Source organism: Perissodus microlepis, chromosome 6 (assembly GCF_051167445.1).
Source record: "Perissodus microlepis isolate ML-2025 ecotype Zambia chromosome 6, ASM5116744v1, whole genome shotgun sequence".
Classification (NCBI taxonomy): Eukaryota; Metazoa; Chordata; class Actinopteri; order Cichliformes; family Cichlidae; genus Perissodus; species Perissodus microlepis.
This window is the reverse complement of record NC_140466.1, coordinates 10,337,765-10,357,112: the sequence shown is the minus strand read 5'-3', so window position 1 is coordinate 10,357,112 and position 19,348 is coordinate 10,337,765. Positions and strand designations below refer to the sequence as shown.

The following is a 19,348-nucleotide window of genomic DNA, read 5'->3' as shown; positions in this document are numbered from 1 at the left end:
CCATGTAGTACTGAGGCAGGTTATTGGTCGGTAGTTGGATGGGACCGGTCCCTTCTTGGGGTCCTTGGGGATCAGGACCGTTCGACCTTCGGTTAGCCATATATATATATATATATATATACATATATATATATACACATATACATATATATATATATATATATATATATATATATATATATATATATATATATATATACACATATACATATATATATATATATACACATATATATATATATATATATATATATATACACATATATATATATACACATATATATATATATATATATATACACACATATATATATATATATATATATATATATATATATATATATATATATATATATATATATATATATACATATATGTGTATATATATATATATATATATATATACACATTCCCATCCGAAATGACCATAGCCCCCCACCCTATATATATATATATACATATAGCTTTTTCTTTTTGTATATTGTTTGCTTTACTTTTGCACCTTTGTGGTCCTGCTACCCAATTTTGCTGTGCAAGAAAGTGCACAATGGCAATAAAAGTTCTAAGTTTTAAGTTCTAAGATGTACCCAAAATAAGGCTACGTCCACACTAGTGCGTTTCTGTTTTAAAACACATAGTTTTCTCTCCGTTTTGGCCTCCCGTCCACACTGAGACGGCGTTTTCCTCAAGGAAAAACGCAACGTTTTGAAAACACTCCCGAAAACGCATACATTTCAAAACGATGACGCACTTTAGTCATGTGATGTAGTCATGTGACCAATTAAACAAAGATAGCGGAGTGCATTATACAGTAGTTGTTTTGATTGCTCTCAATTTTGACAGACCTAAAAAAGATTAATATCAGTTTGTACATGCTCCAGATAGTTTTTCTTCCAATTTTTTAATTCTCACTCGCTTTTGAGCATGCGCAGTACTGAACGTAAGCGTTTTCGGCTGTTTCAATGTGGACGCACAACTCTGTGAAAACGACTGAAAACACTAGTGTGGATGCGGAGCGTTTTCAGACAAAAACGCTGTTTTCAAATCTACGTCCACACGTACCCGGGTATTTTTGAAAACGCAGATTTTTCTATGCGTTTGCACCTTTCGTTCAATTCAATTCAATTCAATTTTATTTATATAGCGCCAAATCACAACAAAAGTCGCCTCAAGGCGCTTCATAGATACAGAGAAAAACCCAACAATCATATGACCCCCTATGAGCAAGCACTTTGGCGACAGTGGGAAGGAAAAACTCCCTTTTAACAGGAAGAAACCTCCGGCAGAACCAGGCTCAGGGAGGGGCGGCCATCTGCTGCGACCGGTTGGGGTGAGAGAAGGAAGACAGGATAAAAGACATGCTGTGGAAGAGAGACAGAGGTTAATAACAGATATGATTCAATGCAGAGAGGTCTATTAATACATAGTGAGTGAGAAAGGTGACTGGAAAGGAAAAACTCAATGCATCTTGGGAATCCCCCGGCAGCCTACGTCTATTGCAGCATAACTAAGGGAGGATTCAGGGTCACCTGGTCCAGCCCTAACTATATGCTTTAGCAAAAAGGAAAGTTTTAAGCCTAATCTTAAAAGTAGAGATAGTTTCTGTCTCCCGAATCCAAACTGGAAGCTGGTTCCACAGAAGAGGGGCCTGAAAACTGAAGGCTCTGCCTCCCATTCTACTTTTAAATACTCTAGGAACAACAAGTAGGCCTGCAGAGCGAGAGCGAAGTGCTCTAATAGGGTGATATGGTACTACAAGGTCATTAAGATAAGATGGGGCCTGATTATTTAAGACCTTGTATGTGAGGAGCAGGATTTTGAATTCAATTCTGGATTTAACAGGAAGCCAATGAAGGGAAGCCAAAACAGGAGAAATATGCTCTCTCCTTCTAGTCCCTGTCAGTACTCTTGCTGCAGCATTTTGGATTAGCTGAAGGCTTTTCAGTGAGTTTTTTGGACATCCTAATAATAATGAATTACAGTAGTCCAGCCTGGAAGTAATAAATGCATGAACTAGTTTTTCAGCGTCACTCTGAGACAGGATATTTCTAATTTTAGAGATGTTGCGCAAATGGAAGAAAGCAGTCTTACATATTTGTTTAATATGTGCGTTGAAGGACATGTCCTGGTCAAAAATGACTCCAAGGTTCCTCACAGCGTTACTGGAGGCCAAGGTAATGCCATCCAGAGTATGAATCTGGTTAGATACCATATTTCTAAGATTTTCAGGGCCGAGTACAATAACCTCAGTTTTATCTGAATTAAGAAGCAGAAAGTTAGCGGCCATCCAGGTCTTTATGTCTTTAAGACATTCCTGCAGTTTAACTAATTGGTGTGTGTTATCTGGCTTCATGGACAGATAGAGCTGGGTGTCATCTGCATAGCAGTGAAAATGTATGCTATGTCTTCTAATGATGCTGCCTAAGGGAAGCATGTATAATGTAAACAGAATTGGTCCTAGCACTGAACCCTGTGGAACTCCATAATTAACCTCAGTGTGTGAAGAGGACTCTCCATTTACATGCACAAACTGGAGTCTATTAGATAGATATGATACAAACCACTGCAGTGCAGTACCTGTAATACCTACAGCATGTTCTAATCGTCCACACGTAAACTGCGTTTTCAGTCACTGAAAACGGAGATTTTTAAAAACGCCTGCCAGGGTGGATATTTGATCTCTGATGTGTTTAAATGCTTACATATACACACACAGTTACTGTCCCTTCACACAGGACTCCTTTCTGCTCCTATGCGCCTATGTTTACGCTTTCCCACCCAGGCTTCTAGACTTCTGATTGGCCAACATTTCTACACGGTTAGGAATATATCGCCACCTGTTGCTTTGGCATGTTCCTAGCAGTGTTTTCCTTCATTTTTGCGTTTACTTGTGAACGGGATTTTTTTTAAAAACAAAAACGGAAAATCTCCGTTTTCAAAAATACCCGTGTACGTGTGGATGTAGCCTAAGAGTCCTGAGAGCAAAATGTGTTGCTGCTATCAGAAAGATGCTATGAGTCAAGCCTATGATTTGACCAAGTCAAGGTTCGATCAGATTTCCAGATAAGCACAGTGTGAGTGCAGGTCAGCAGGGAAGTGGTTATTTTCATGCTCAGGTGTGAAATAAGGTAGCAGGACATAGTGTGAGTACGGCCTTGAAGTCATATACTGTTACACACAATTTGGAGAATGATCCTGCAGATATATAACATGTTTATCTTGTGTGTCTCATTAATTTTAATCCTGCAGCTAGGATAGCTAGGAAACAACTATTATAATACAGGTTAAAGGCATCCAGCTCATTTGGGGGAAGACAGAGACATTCCCAGCCAGTCAAGACATAATGTCTCCAGTGAATCTTGGGTGTGCTCTGGGGCCTCCATCCTATAGGACAAGCCCAAAACAATTTGCCTAGAAGGCGTCCTTTAGGCATCCTAACCACATGCCCCAAATACCTCATCTAATAAGGCATGGAGGAGCAGTGGCTCTTCTCCAAATCCCTCTCAAATGAGCAAACTCCTCACCCTTTCTCTAAAGGAGAGCCCATCCACCCTTTAAAGAAAACTAATCTGCATTCCTTGTGTCTAAAACACATACAAAAGTAGATTGAACATAAATTGAACATAAATTGGCAGCTTTGCTTTTACATTCAACTATCTGGTTACCACAACAGATATGTACAATGTCCGCCCTCCTCTTTCTATCTCACGCTCCTCCTCCGCTTGGGCCAGTAACTCGTCCCTGACTCGGAAAGAGCACTCCACCCTTTTCCAGCAAAAATGTGTATGTGTAAGATGCAACCTCCATCTTGGAAGTTCTGATTCTCATTCCTGCTTCACGCTGCTCCAGTGCAAGGAGGTCATGACCTAATGAATCCAACAGAACCACATCATCTACAGAAAGCAAAGATGAAATCCTGAGGCCACCTCTGTGAATCACCACCTTATAACATCGGAGGGGTTTGTGTTTTCCAGTGATTATAAGAGATGTGTTGTCTCTCAATATGCTCAAGGTAGGTTCTCCCAAGGCAAACCGGTCCTGGGCAAAAGACCAGACAAATTCTGACAACCCCTATGACAACAACACAAAAAAACAAAACAAATCAAAGGTCCATTTCATTTCCATTTCCCTGACTTCTGGCATTTGGCCTGCATTCCTGTCATGGCTGGTGATGACCACAGCTTGTCATTAAGCGTTCAGACTAATTTCCCCAGGCAATTGGAGGTCAGCAATTTGGTTTCTAGCAGGTTGGACCCCAGAAAACAGTTTTTCTCTCTGTTGTTACAAGCCGACCCTGCTGCTGTCTTGTTGTTATCTTGTTGCTGTTTTGTTGACTTGCATTGTTTGGTTATTCTTTGTGGTTTACAGTGTCTTGTGCTGCCTTGTTTCGTGTTAACTTTTTGTTTTATTTTAATCGTGCCGCATGTGTGTGCGTGCGTGCTTGTGTGTGTGCACTCCTTTTTTTGTTTTGTTTTTTTGTATATTATTTACAGAGTTGTTACTTGTTCCTTATTGCTTCATTTATATGTTTATTTTGCTCTGTCTTGTGAATAATGGGCCTGTGTGCCTTTGTAACTGTTAAAACATTTGCACTGACTAATGCAATATTTCCTGAAGTGTAACTCCACCCCTGGTGGTGTAATCAGTACCATTTAGTTAGAAAATATATGTGTCAGCGTAAAAATGGCAAGAAAATAAAATGCTATATTAAATTTACCAACTAAATTACTAGGAACTCTTTTTAGTTTAAACATCAGAATGATGGGTACGCTCAATTCATCATAAAAAAAAAAACCAATTTCTTCAGTACCAGTCTCATAAATTTTAATGACTTTAAAGATATAATTTCTATATTGAAAATACAAATATGCAAAATTAAATGAATTGTGATCTAAATGCAGAAGTAAAAGGCTTAAACATTACCTAGATGTGAATATATAAACTGTGGGTGTCACATTTTCAGTTTATTTCCTGTCAAGTTTCTACTTCTACGAAGCAAAGCAAAGATGTGGAGCCTTCAAAACCTGCTGTTTACCATCTGTAGTAAGTTGTTTTAATGACTAAATAAGTAAATAGATGACGATTAAAGGTAAATCTAGATTAAACGTATAAATATTTATTTGCAGTGCCACACCTTTTGTTGATTTTGGTATTTTCATTAGTAATAGCAATGCTAGTATGAGTGCTGAAATGACAAAATAAATGAAATATTTTTTATACCGTCTTTTCTTTACAGTTGCTCTGAGATGTGTGCCTAGTGCAGTAGGGGTGAACCATGTGACTGGGTATATGGGGAGTAAGGTTGAAATTTCCTGCTCCTATGATGAAGGTTACGAGTCTTATGAGAAGTATCTGTGTAAGAACGATTGTGGCAGTGATGATGATGTTCTTATTAAAACATCTGAATCATGGAAAAACAAATACAGGATCAATGATGACAAAACAGCACGAATCGTCACAGCAACCATCTATGATCTTCGTTCCATGGATGCTGGGAAATACTGGTGTGGAGTGAGCAGAAATTGGAAAGATATCTACACTGAAGTTGAGCTGGAATTGGTACCAGGTAAATAAACCTTTCCCAAAATTGAATTATATGTTGAATTCAGGTAAAATCATACGTATAAACCCGTTGTTATTGTATAGGTTACAATGTAACAACAGACAAAAACATAACTGATAAAACATTACTTAAATTAAATGCTATAAATATGGCCTGCACCTCAGTTTTAGCCATTATGTTTCAGTTTAGTTCAGGGTTTCTTAAGATCCATTACATATAATCTTGTTGCAGCAAGCTAAATAAATAAAACATCATATCTCTATTCTATGGTTGTAGCGTGTCTTGTGATGCTATTTATCTTTTTGACAGACAGCTGCTGTAACAGTGTGACAAAAATTGAAAGTTATGCAGGATATTCAGTGTCCTTCAGTTGTCCGTATGAGTCCCAGTACCAGAACAACCTGAAGTACATCTGCAGAGGAAACCGGCCCTCCATGTGTCTGCATCAGGAACTAATCACCTCTAAAAAAAAAAAAATTGGACGATTCAGACTTGATGATGACAATATGTTAACACAATTCACAACAAAGATTAGCAGTTTGACCCGAAGTGATTCAGGGCGTTACCTTTGTGGTATCCAAAGAAACTCTGACCTGCATCTTTTCTCTGCTTTTGAGCTGAAAGTTAAAGGTGAGCATTCATAGTAACATCTCATTATATCAGCTGACAGAAAACACTGCTTTCTGTAAAATTAATACATTTGTCTTTTTGACAGACCACTGCTGTGATACTGTGACCAATATTGAAAGTTATGAGGGATACTCTGAGTCCATCAATTGTCCTTATGAGAATCAGTACCAGAACAGCCTGAAGTACATCTGCAGAGGAAACCAGCCCTCCACATGTTTGCAGCGGGCGCTAATAACCTCTAACAACAAACAAAATGGACGATTCAGTCTTAATGATGTAAAAATGTCAAGGATATTCACAGTGACAATTAGCAGCTTGACTCAAAGTGATTCAGGGCATTACCTTTGTGGTGTTCAAACAAACTCTGACCATGATGTTTTCTCTGCTGTCGAGCTACGAGTCAAAGGTGAGAGGTCATAGTAATATCTTATTATACCAACCAGAACAAAACAGCTTCTTCGAAAAGACTCTTTAAAAAAGTTGAATATTTTATGAGTCTTTAATAGTTTTTCTCTTTCAATCTGACAGAGTGGTGCTGTGTCACGTCAACTGAAATAACAGGTACTGTGGGACAGCCACTAACTCTGCAGTGCCCTTATCCTTCACAACATCGGGATAACAGGAAGTTCCTCTGTAAGGGAGACCACCGCAACAGCTGCAGAGACATGGTGACGAGTAAAAGCAGATTCGCACTACAAGGCGGTATTTATTCCAGCGCTTTCTCAGTGACGATCACGAAGTTAGAAGAAGAAGATGCTGGGACATACTGGTGTGGGTCAGACTCACAGTGGAGAGTTGGAAACTACACCAAGATTCAGCTGTCAGTCGGTGAGATGAACACATTTAAATGAAGGAAAAATGGACAGAGCTATGAGTTACTACTATTTAAGCATACACTACGGCTGGTGATTCAGTTATTTCTAGTGTGATAGAATTATAACAACTCTGCCTTCATAGTGTTTCACACAAAGCACATAATATATGCCAAACAGAACTAGAGGCCAGTTTTTTGTGGGTTTTTTTTTTTTTACATCTTCTTTACTGGCTGGTTTTTCTACATTAATTAAGTAATTAATTAATTAACAGTCTAATTTCAGTTGTGTGAATAGTTTAAGATTCTTGGGGTATCAGTCAGGACCCTCTGCACTAGTTATTCTACTAAAATGTGATTCTTGTGTTAAAATAAAGTTTCTAAGAGAACTAAGAGGGGTTTTTTTCTCCAACAGTCTTTCTGCAGCATACCAGCACTGTACCTTCTACAGTAAAAACTCCTGGAAAAACTGTACCTCCTACAGTAGAAAATCTTGTAAAAACTCAAACTTCTACAATGAAAACTCTTGGAAAAGCTCAAACACAAACTCCTGGTCAACCTGTTAAAGGTACAGTATATACAATATGTGTTTTTCAGTTCATTAATGTTGTGAGGTCAAGTATGTTATCACTCCATAAGCTTTGGTTACTTTTCTTTTTTCATGGCTACAGTTACAGTAAGTCCCTTGGGGTGAATGTACATCACACCAAAATGACCCTAAGTGCAAAAACAGCTATGGTTGTGTGCACCAGTAGTCAACAGCTGCAACTATTAATAAAATATAATCTAAACCCACAGTTCTGCTAAGTGTCTTTAAGAAAACCATAAAAAGGAAGTTTGTATTTTTACTGCATTCTGCTTTTCAGATTCAGCACTTTATGTTCCTTTCACCGTTCCCCCTGTGCTGCTGCTATTGATAGGCATCTTTGTGGTTGTAGTTTACAAGTGGAAACATTACAAAGTAAAAGGTATATTTTACATTCATACACATGGAGAAAGTCATCCACTCAAATGTGCATGCAAAAAGAGCATAATCGTGTTTTCTGCTGTGTGTTTTCAGAAGATGAAGCCACTGTGGACAGAAATGCACCCAAGGCAGAAGGTTTAGAGGAAGTGATTGGTGCAATGGAAAATGATGTAAGAAAACTAAAGTACAAATTGTGTCATATCTATAACATGTCTCACCATAAACGTACAGGATAACGCAAAAAACTAATTGATTCTTAGTTGTGTTTAATACAATACAGTGCAAAAGTCTCGAGTCATTAATAATTTATGTTTTGTTTAAAAACGCCCAGACTTGTAATTTTTTTAAATTGCCCTTAAGCCACAGTTCTCCAGGAATTCTGAAGGTCTTTCAGAGTTATTCATCGGGTGTGGGGTTTTTTTTCCATTCAGTTTCAGTCCGGTCCTTGTGTCTGACCTACTCTAACTCAAGATGTTTGGTTCTGAAGCAAAGTATTGAACAGAGGCATTGATAACTGTCAGTCCATTTTGTTTATGGGTTTTCTCTCTAACCTCATTAATCTTGAGAGCATTATATCTCAGAGATCCCTGGAGGAAATTACCTACAAAAACGTCAGAATCTTAGCTAAATGCTCACAAAACCGTTCAACAACCACCAAACACAGTCAAGACAGCAAAAGATGTAAACACAAAGCACGGATTATTCAACATACACGGATATGCTTTTAAGTGCTGAAAGCAGACATCTCACAGATTCCGAAACTGTAACTGTCCAACCAAAATTCACTGAAGCAGCAGCAAAAGACCAAAACTACACTTCACATTTGGCAAAACATTGTAATGAATTCCCTGTAACTTTTGGTATGTTTCTTCAACCACGATAGAATCGCACTTGCTGCAGAGCTCTCTGTGTACTTCGAGAACAGTTTCCCATCAAAAGTCTCTATTTTCTGCCTTTTCCCTTGCTTATTACACACCAATCTACTGTTATGTACAATGTTGTCGGTTGCGGATTTTTAATTATTTTAATTAAATGACCCCTGACAAAGTCTTATTTCTGCTATTCAATGCTGAAGAAATTTAAACTTTCACAGATTAGGCCAAATTCTGCCAAACTACAAAACCTTCAGCTATGTCCCTAATAAAACCTCTGTAACTCTGATATTGCTGAGGTGAAGCAGAGCAATCTTCGCCCAGGTAATGTCCATATATTGATTCGTGGGTTCCTTCAGTTTTTAATCTACTGCAGCATATTTTTAGCAGGTTATATGCTATAAAAAACCAGGCCTGGAAAAACTTCTGTATATTTTTTTAGTTTTCTTTTGATACCAAGATTGTTTACAGAGTTTGTATTTGCAGAGAAATGGTCAATTCACCATTGAAATGTGATTTTTTAAACAGAAACCTCAGAAACATTCCTGGGGCTTAACAGACTAACTCAAGAATAAAAAACTCTAATTATGTGAATAGTCAACCAATATACTGGAAAAACCTTTAAAGTTAAAGACAAATTAAAATCAGTGAGTACTGACATATCATATGCCATAAAACTTTTCTAACCATTTCTCAATACCGTAAATCAAGAACAAGTGAAGCCACTTTTAGTTAGTCATTTAAACTGATTTAAATCAGTGACTGCAACACTGGGTAGTGACTGAAAGAATGAGATCACAAGTAAATGTGGCGGAAAATGAAGTCTTGCTGCCTTCTCCTTTAGAGGTATGTGCGGAGTTCAGTAATTCGAGTTGGGCTCGGAGCAATCCTGCTACACCTCAACAATGAAAAATGTCTGGCACCATGCAACTTATTTGCACTAATTTCAATTCAGTTTATTATAAAACAAAATCACAAAAGTAGTCACACCTCAAGGCACTTGAGTAAATGTAAGTTGAGATATATAAGCTTGCCTGTGTGTGTGTAATCATGAGCGTATAGCTATTGTTATACTCATTGGTGGAAACTTGCATTAAAAAGTCAACTTTAGTTTGAATGCAGGAAAAATACTTTTTAAAATCTTTGCTTCATGATAGATTCCAAAATACATAACTAACATTGTGTGTGTTAATTGGTGTCTGAATAGATTTATGGAAACCAAGAAGTTGTGATGTACTCGAAGAATCAGACATCCAAACAACAGAGTGCCTGTGCCAAATATGAAGATGAAGAACAAGACTATGAAAACTTCACAATATTTGAAGACATCTACTGTAATGAAAATTTCCACAAAGCCAATAGAAAATAAACAGTCTAAGGAGCTTGGAAAGAAACACGTCTGGACTTTAGAGAATTCCACCAATTGCTCTTAGAACTGAAGAAGCTTCTCGGATGAGAGATAAAACATGTTCAAGAAACTTCCAGATGCTTTTCTTTCCAGCTCCTTAGACTGCGATGACCTGGATGCACCTTCACAGACATAAAATAAACAGTGTTAATTTGAGGTCAAATCGTTGGTCTTACCTGTATAGAGATTAATCTACTTGACTGATCATTAACAGTTACACAACAAATCTTAACATACAGTGATCCAGACGTCTTATTTTCTCAGTGAAACTTTGTTGTGTTTTCTGTTTTATCATCACTTCTTACTCTTTTGCTATTAGCTTTAACTTTTCTTGCTTAGTGTTAACAGCAATCTGCAGTCTTTTCATGAAATTGAACTCAAATGCAAACGACTAACACAAGTGCAAAGTAAATAAATAAGCAAAGCAAAATGAATTCCAATGTTGGACCATTTAGTAATAAGTTTTATAGCACAGTCATTTTTAAATCTTTTGTTTATTTTTGCCCTATTTTAACACAAATTGCCACATTGTCAGAGTCCTTCAGTTCCAGATATTTGGGCAGAAATCGAGCAGTGAAATGTTGAGAAGTTATGTTTACTAATTGCAATTTTGATGTAATTTTTCTTTCTGTTTGTTGCAACTGAAAATTACCAGGTGCAGTGCTTTTATTAACTGAATTATATTCATGGTAATGCTGTATTTAGCTTAAATTTATAATAACATTTATATTTGTATTATTATTTTACATTTATTATTACTTCATATCATTAGTTGACATAAATTAGCCTTTTGCCTTAGTAAACAAGAGCATAGCACTATATTCCCGAGATATGTAAAGTAAAAATAAAATGCACCAAAAGAAAAGGAACAGAAAAATCCACAAAACTCTTGACCTGATCAGTTACTCAAACTAATCCAACCTTTTCGGATTTGTAGAGAATTTGTTGCTGCTTGACTAACATCATGAACTTTATTTTTTTCCACCTCCTCTGAAGAAAATTAAACTTTGTTTTCCAAAAGTTACAAGTTCAGTGTCACTTGTTAATGTGTCACTGTGAGCACTCTGCTGGTGCTATTTTATCACTTCAAATACCCTCTTCTCTTGGATATTAGCATATATCACTGGTGAGACTGCTTAAATCTATTTGTGAGTGAAGAAGTAATCTCTGAATTTGTGGAAATGTTGACACTAGTTGTTGTAGCATTCAGTCCTTCACTCTGACAAGTTATCAGCCAACATTAACGAGTTTGCTCAGCATACTACATCCCAAAACTGCAAGGTTGCAGCTCACAGTCACACCTACCTGCTAATCACAGAGTAAAAAATGTTTAATTTTACTCACCAGACCTTGAGTACAGACATCTTGTACTAGTTGTGCTACATAGCAAAATGTGCTGAAGAGGTCTGTTTTGGAAGAAACAGCTGATGAATTGTCAAAAAAAAAAAAGTCAGAAAAAATATGTAGAAAAGTTACCAAAAGTTACTTTCTGTGTGGAGTTTGAATGCTGTTTCCCACCTTGTATGGGTTCTCTCTGGATTCTTCCCACAGTTCAAAGACACGCTACGGTTTACCCTGCCTTTTGGCCTAAGACATCTAGGATACATTCCAGACCCTGAACTGGATAAGAAAATGGATGGATGGATTTTTTCCCCTAGTTATTTAAAGACTATGGCACTACATGGTGAGGAGCTAATGAGCTTTAAACTATGTAAACTGGCAAACTCTGATAACACTATTGGAAATTTTTATGAAAAATAAATAAACAATAACAATAATGAACCTGATCCTGGCTAGATATAGTTCAGCTCACTTCAACACACAGCTTGAGCTCTTGAACCAGTCTCTAGGAGAGGGCCTGGATTCTGTTCAAATCTGGAGTTGCCCTTTGTGAGAGGTGGCAGGCAACAGCTGACAGTTCAGAATACCCAGACCTCTTGAATTTACTTTGTGTGGGGACTCTGTCATCTTACAAGGAGACTTTAACTGCTCCAGTACAAGGAGGTCATAACCTAATGAATCCAACAGACCGACATCATCTACACAAAGCAAAGATGAAACCCTCAGGCCATCTCTGTGAGTCGCCACCTTATCACATCAGAGGGATTTGTGTTTTCCAGTTATTACAAGAGATGTGCTGTCTGGAGCAATTTGGCCAAGGTAGGCCCTCCCAAGGCAAACAGACATAGGGGTTGTCACAGGGGTTGTCAGACAAATACTGACAACCCCTATAACAAAAATAAAAAAATGGCCCATTTAACCTGGCCAAGCTTAGCCCAAAGAAAGCTCCATGGATTCACCCTCTGCCCACAGGAGGGGTTTAGGGTCCGGTGCAGTGTGGATCGGGTGGAAGTCCGGGGCAGAGGTCCTGGCCCTCTGATTCCACGGCTTCCAGCAACACTTTCGAACCAGGCAAACAACAGTCTCGAACAAGGCATGCCCCATCAGTAGCATCCCTTGATTTCCACATTCTGGTTGGTAGACACACATGTACACAGGCCAGATTCAGCCACTCTAAGAACATGTTTTTCTCTGATTAGTTATTCACCCTTTCCCTAGCTTTCTAATCAGAGGTTCCTTATAAGGAGCAGCTGTTAGGCCTACGCTGCTGCTGTCTTGTTGCTTGGTTATTCTTTGTGGTTTCCGGTGTCTTGTGCCGCCTTGTGTGTGTGTGTGTGTGTGTGTTTAGCTAAATGCAGAAGTAAAAAGCTTAATAATTGCCAAGATGTGGATATTTCAAACTGTGGGTGTCACATTTTGACTTTATTTCCTGTCAGGTTTCCAAGCAAAGATGTGGAGCCTTCAGAATCTCCTGTTAACCATCTGCAGTAAGTTGTTTAAATAAGTACATAAGTAAAAAGATGGCGATTAAAGGTAAATCTAGATTAAATGTGTAAATATTTTTTGCAGTGCAGAGCTGAATGCCACGCCTTCTGTTCATTTTGGTATTTTAATTATATAGCAATAGCATTGCTAATATGAATGCCGAGATGACAAAATAAATAAATATTAAATAAATATATGTTATCCTGTCTTTTCTTTACAGTTGCTCTGATATGTGTGACCAGTGCAGTGGGGGTGATCCATGTGACTGGATATCTGGGGAGTGAGGTTAAAATTTCCTGCTCTTATGGTCCGGGTTATCAATCTTATCAAAAGTATCTGTGTAGGAACGACTGTGGTAGTGGCGATGTTCTTATTACAACATCAAACCCAGTGAAAAACAAATACAGGATCCATGATGACAAAACGGCACGAATCTTCACAACGACCATCTCTGATCTTCATTCCATGGATGCTGGGAAATACTGGTGTGGAGTGAGCAGAACAGGAAAAGATATCTACACTGAAGTCAAGCTGAAATTAGTACAAGGTAAATAAACACATGGACAAACTGAATTTAAAAAAGAAAGTTAAATCTACTGCTTTCACCTGCTATTTCTGCTATAGAATCAACATACTATTAAAGGAAAATGAAGACATACCAAAAATTAATTATTTGTTGAATTCAAGTGAAATTTGTGTATATAAACCATGTGTTACTGTAAAGGTTACAAGGTAACAACACATAAAAACATGACTGATAAAACATTACTTGCGTTTACTGCTAAAAATATGACCTACTGATGCACCGCGGTTTTAGTCATTATAAATGTTTCAGTTGGTTAAGATTTTCTTAAGATCATTACAATCTTGTTGCAGCAAGCTAAATAAATAAAACATCATATCTCTATTCTATGGTTGTAGCGTGTCTTGTGATGCTATTTATCTTTTTGACAGACAGCTGCTGTAACAGTGTGACAAAAATTGAAAGTTATGCAGGATATTCAGTGTCCTTCAGTTGTCCGTATGAGTCCCAGTACCAGAACAACCTGAAGTACATCTGCAGAGGAACCCAGCCCTCCACATGTTTGCAACAGGCACTAATCACCTCTTACAACAAACAAAATGGACGATTCAGACTTAATGATGAAAATATGTCAACAAAATTCACAACAAAGATTAGCAGTTTGACCCAAAGTGATTCAGGGCGTTACCTTTGTGGTATCCAAAGAAACTCTGACCTGCATCTTTTCTCTGCTTTTGAGCTGAAAGTTAAAGGTGAGCGGTCATAGTAACATCTCATTATATCAGCTGACAGAAAACACTGCTTTCTGTAAAATTAATAAAATTATCTTTTTGACAGACCACTGCTGTGATACTGTGACCAATATTGAAAGTTATGAGGGATACTCTGAGTCCATCAATTGTCCTTACGAAAGTCAGTACCAGAACAACCTGAAGTACATCTGCAGAGGAAACCAGCCCTCCACATGTCTGCAGCGGGCGCTAATCACCTCTAATAACAAACAAAATGGACGATTCAGTCTTAATGATGTAAAAATGTCAAGAATATTCACAGTGACAATTAGCAGCTTGACTCAAAGTGATTCAGGGCATTACCTTTGTGGTGTTCAAACAAACTCTGACCATGATGTTTTCTCTGCTGTTGAGCTAAGAGTCAAAGGTGAGAGGTCATAGTAATATCTCATTATACCAACCAGAACAAAACAGTTTCTTCGAAAAGACTCTTTAAAAAAGTTGAATATTTTATGAGTCTTTAATAGTTTTTCTCTTTCAATCTGACAGAGTGGTGCTGTGTCACGTCAACTGAAATAACAGGTACTGTGGGACAGCCACTAACTCTGCAGTGCCCTTATCCTTCACAACATCGGGATAACAGGAAGTTCCTCTGTAAGGGAGACCACCGCAACAGCTGCAGAGACATGGTGATGAGTGAAAGCAGATTCGCACTACAAGCCGATATTTATTCCAGCTCTTTCTCAGTGACGATCACAAAGCTAGAAGAAGCAGATGCTGGGACATACTGGTGTGGGTCAGACTCACAGTGGAGAGTTGGAAACTATGTTAAGATTCAGCTGTCAGTCGGTGAGATGAACACATTTAAATGAAGGAAAAATGGACAGAGCTATAAGTTACATGCTTTTTTTAAACTGCTTTTAAAGCATACACTGCGGCTGGTGATTCAGTTGTTTGTAGTGTGATAGAGTTATGACAACTCTGCCCTCATAGTGTTTCACACAAGGCACATAATATATGCCAAACAGAACTAGAGGCCAGTTTTTGTTTAACCTTCTTTACTGCCTGGTTTGCTACATAAATGAATAAATAAATAAAATAATTAATTAATGATCTAATTGATCTCATTTCAGTTGTATGACTAGTTTGAGATTCTTGGGGTATCAGTCAGGACCCTCTGCACTAGTCATTCTACTAAAATGTGATTCTTGTGTTAAAGTAACATTTCTAAGAACTAAGAGGGTTTTTTTCTCCAACAGTCTTTCTGCAGCATACCAGCACTGTACCTTCTACAGTAAAAACTCCTGGAAAAACTGTACCTCCAACAGTGGAAAATCTTGTAAAAACTATAACTTCTACAATGAAAGCTCTTGGAAAAACTCAAAAACAAACTCCTAGTCAACCTATTAAAGGTACAGTATATACAATACTGGTTTTTCAGTACCCCTGGGATTTAATGTTTTGAGATCAAGTATGTTGTCACTCCGTAAGCTATGGTTACCTTTACTTTTTCATTGCTACGTGCAAAAACAGCTATGGGTGTGTGCACCAGTAGTCAACAGCTGTAACTATTAATACAAATGTAATCGAAACCCACAGTTCTGCTATGTGTCCTTAGATGCATAAAAAGGAAGTTTTTATTTTTAGTGCATTCTGTTTTGGTTTCTCTTTTTCAGATTCAACACTTTATGTTCTTTTTGCCGTTCCCCCTGTTCTGCTGCTATTGATAGGCATCCTTGTGGTTATAGTTTACAAGTGGAAACATCACAAAGTAAAAGGTATATTTTACATTCATACACATGCAGAAAGTCATCCACTCAAATGTGCATGCAAAAAGAGCATAACCATGTTTTCTGCTGTGTGTTTTCAGAAGATGAAACCACAGTGGACAGAAATGCACCCAAGGCAGACGGTTTAGAGGAAGTGATGGGTGCAATGGAAAGTAATGTAAGAAAACTAAAGTACAAAGTGTGTTATATCTATAACATGTCTCACCATAAACATATTGGATTATGCAAAAAACTATTCTTGTGTTTAATACAATACAGTGCAAAAGTCTCAAGTCATTTATAATTTATGTTTTGTTTAAAAAGGCCCAGACTTGTAATTTTTCTAAATTGGTATGTTGCTTCAACCACGATAGAATCACACTTGCTGCAGAGCTCTCTGTGTACTTTGAGAACAGTTTCCCATCAAAAGTCTCTATTTTCTGCCTTTTTGCTTGCTTATTACACACCATTTTTAATTATTTTTCTCCAAAAATGACCTCTGACAAAGCCTTATTTCTGCTATTCAATGCTGAAGAAATTTCTGCTATTCAATGCTGAAGAAATTTAAACTTTCACAGATTAGGCCAAATTCTGCCAAACTACAAAACCTTCAGCTATGTCCCTAATAAAACCTCTGTAACTCTGATATTGCTGAGGTGAAGCAATATCAGAGTTATCTACCTGAGCAAAAGATTGCTCAGCAATCTTCGCCCAGGTAATGTCCATATATTGATTCGTGGGTTCCTTCAGTTTATAATCTACTGCAGCATATTTTTAGCGGGTTATATGCTATAAAAGACCAGGCCAGGAAAAACTTCTGTATATTTTTTAGCTTTCTTTTGATACCAAGATTGTTTACAGAGTTTGTATTTGCAGAGAAATGGTCAATTCACCATTGGAATGTGATTTTTAAACAGGAACCTCAGAAACATTCCTGGGGCTTAACAGACTAACTCAAGAATAAAAAACTCTAATTATGTGAATAGTCAACCAATATACTGGAAAAACCTTTAAAGTTAAAGACAAATTAAAATCAGTGAGCACTGACATATCATATGCCATAAAACTTTTCTCAGTACCGTAAATCAAGAACAAGTGAAGCCACTTTTAGTTAGTCATTTAAACTGATTTAAATCAGTGACTGCAACACTGGGTAGTGACTGAAAGAATGAGATCACAAGTAAATGTGGCGGAAAATGAAGTCTTGCTGCCTTCTCCTTTAGAGGTATGTGCGGAGTTCAGTAATTCGAGTTGGGCTCGGAGCAATCCTGCTACACCTCAACAATGAAAAATGTCTGGCACCATGCAACTTATTTGCACTAATTTCAATTCAGTTTATTATAAAACAAAATCACAAAAGTAGTCACACCTCAAGGCACTTGAGTAAATGTAAGTTGAGATGCATAAGCTTGCCTGTGTGTGTGTAATCATGAGCGTATAGCCATTGTTATACTCATTGGTGGAAACTTGCATTAAAAAGTCAACTTTAGTTTGAATGCAGGAAAAATACTTTTTAAAATCTTTGCTTCATGATAGATTCCAAAATACATAACTAACATTGTGTGTGTTAATTGGTGTCTGAATAGATTTATGGAAACCAAGAAGTTGTGATGTACTCGAAGAAGCAGACCTCCAAACAACAGAGTGCCTGTGCCCAATATGAAGATGAAGAACAAGACTATGAAAACTTCCCAATATTTGAAGACATCTACTGTAATGAAAATTTCCACAAAGCCAATAGAAAATAAACAGTCTAAGGAGCTTGGAAAGAAACACGTCTGGACTTTAGAGAATTCCACCAATTGCTCCTAGAACTGAAGAAGCTTCTCGGATGAGAGATAAAACATGTTCAAGAAATTTCCAGATGCTTTTCTTTCCAGCTCCTTAGACTGCGATGACCTGGATGCACCTTCACAGACATAAAATAAACAGAGTGTTAATTTGAGGTCAAACCGTTGGTCTTACCTGTATAGAGATTAATCTACTTGACTGATCATTAACAGTTACACAACAAATCTTAACATACAGTGATCCAGACGTCTTATTTTCTCAGTGAAACTTTGTTGTGTTTTCTGTTTTATCATCACTTCTTACTCTTTTGCTATTAGCTTTAACTTTTATTGCTTAGTGTTAACAGCAATCTGCAGTCTTTTCATGAAATTGAACTCAAATGCAAACGACTAACACAAGTGCAAAGTAAATAAATAAGCAAAGCAAAATGAATTCCAATGTTGGACCATTTAGTAATAAGTTTTATAGCACAGTCATTTTTAAATCTTTTGTTCATTTTTGCCCTATTTTAACACAAATTGCCACATTGTCAGAGTCCTTCAGTTCCAAATATTTGGGCAGAAATCAAGCAGTGAAATGTTGAGAAGTTATGTTTACTAATTGCAATTTTGATGTAATTTTTCTTTCTGTTTGTTGCAACTGAAAATTACCAGGTGCAGTGCTTTTATTAACAGAATTATATTCATGGTAATGCTGTATTTAGCTTAAATTTATAATAACATTATTATATTTTTATTATTATTGTACATTTATTATTACTTCATATCATTAGTTGACATAAATTAGCCTTTTGCCTTAGTAAACAAGAGCATAGCACTATATTCCCGAGATATGTAAAGTAAAAATAAAATGCACCGAAAGAAAAGGAACAGAAAAATACACAAAACTCTTGACCTGATCAGTTTGTAACGTTGGGTTGTGTTGCGTGGTTGAGAGGAGGCGGCAAAACACCTAGCAGGCTAGTCGGAAGAACACACACCTACGCTGGTATCGGTAATCCACGGTGGTTCTTTAATACGCCTTCTTCAACAACCATATAAAAGCCCGGCTGAACAGCTGCGGCTCAACAACATAACGCCCAGCGTTCATACAACCCAAGCGTTGCAAACAAAACAAAAAAAAGGTCTGGAGAAGAAAACATAAATCCGTCCCTCATTAAGCACAAGCGTGCAGGCACGTGTCCTCGTAATCTCAGAGAGAGAGAGAGCAGTGGCACAAACTGATGACACCATCAACCCTCGACTTGGGTGTCTTAAAGAGACACCACACCATTGTGACTGTTACATATTCCCCCCGGGTTAAACAAAGGTTGTCCTCAGCCGGACCCAGGTGACCCTCCTCCCGCTACCCCCTTTCACTACACATAGCTACTTTAGGTAGTAAGCAGGTTGTGGAGGAATTGTTACACACCCGTACAGCATTGGTACAGTCCAGACTTAACCAGCCTCCATACATGG

The 19,348-nt window shown here is 37.6% G+C and overlaps 2 protein-coding genes across 3 annotated transcripts; both read left to right on the top strand.

Annotated features, from left to right (window-relative positions):
- The first annotated feature begins 4,970 nt into the window (after positions 1-4,970).
- LOC146385109 (polymeric immunoglobulin receptor-like) lies at positions 4,971-10,539 on the top strand. Of its 2 annotated transcripts, none has more exons than XM_084930684.1 (8): positions 4,971-5,043; positions 5,237-5,566; positions 6,279-6,599; positions 6,722-7,021; positions 7,420-7,557; positions 7,871-7,972; positions 8,065-8,141; positions 10,051-10,539. In XM_084930684.1, exons 1-8 carry the CDS (start codon positions 5,007-5,009, stop codon positions 10,210-10,212), a joined length of 1,467 nt encoding a protein of 488 aa, XP_084786810.1. In that variant the 5' UTR covers positions 4,971-5,006; the 3' UTR covers positions 10,213-10,539. The 2 variants fall into 2 exon arrangements, with proteins under 2 accessions (XP_084786810.1, XP_084786809.1); XM_084930683.1 differs by having other exon boundaries at positions 5,007-5,043; positions 7,420-7,473; positions 7,865-7,972.
- Positions 10,540-13,112: 2,573 nt separating this feature from the next.
- On the top strand, positions 13,113-17,848 carry LOC146385108 (polymeric immunoglobulin receptor-like). The gene is made up of 9 exons (XM_084929916.1): positions 13,113-13,125; positions 13,298-13,624; positions 14,032-14,352; positions 14,438-14,758; positions 14,881-15,180; positions 15,591-15,743; positions 16,008-16,109; positions 16,202-16,278; positions 17,687-17,848. Exons 1-9 carry the CDS (start codon positions 13,113-13,115, stop codon positions 17,846-17,848), a joined length of 1,776 nt encoding a protein of 591 aa, XP_084786042.1.
- Positions 17,849-19,348: the final 1,500 nt, after the last annotated feature.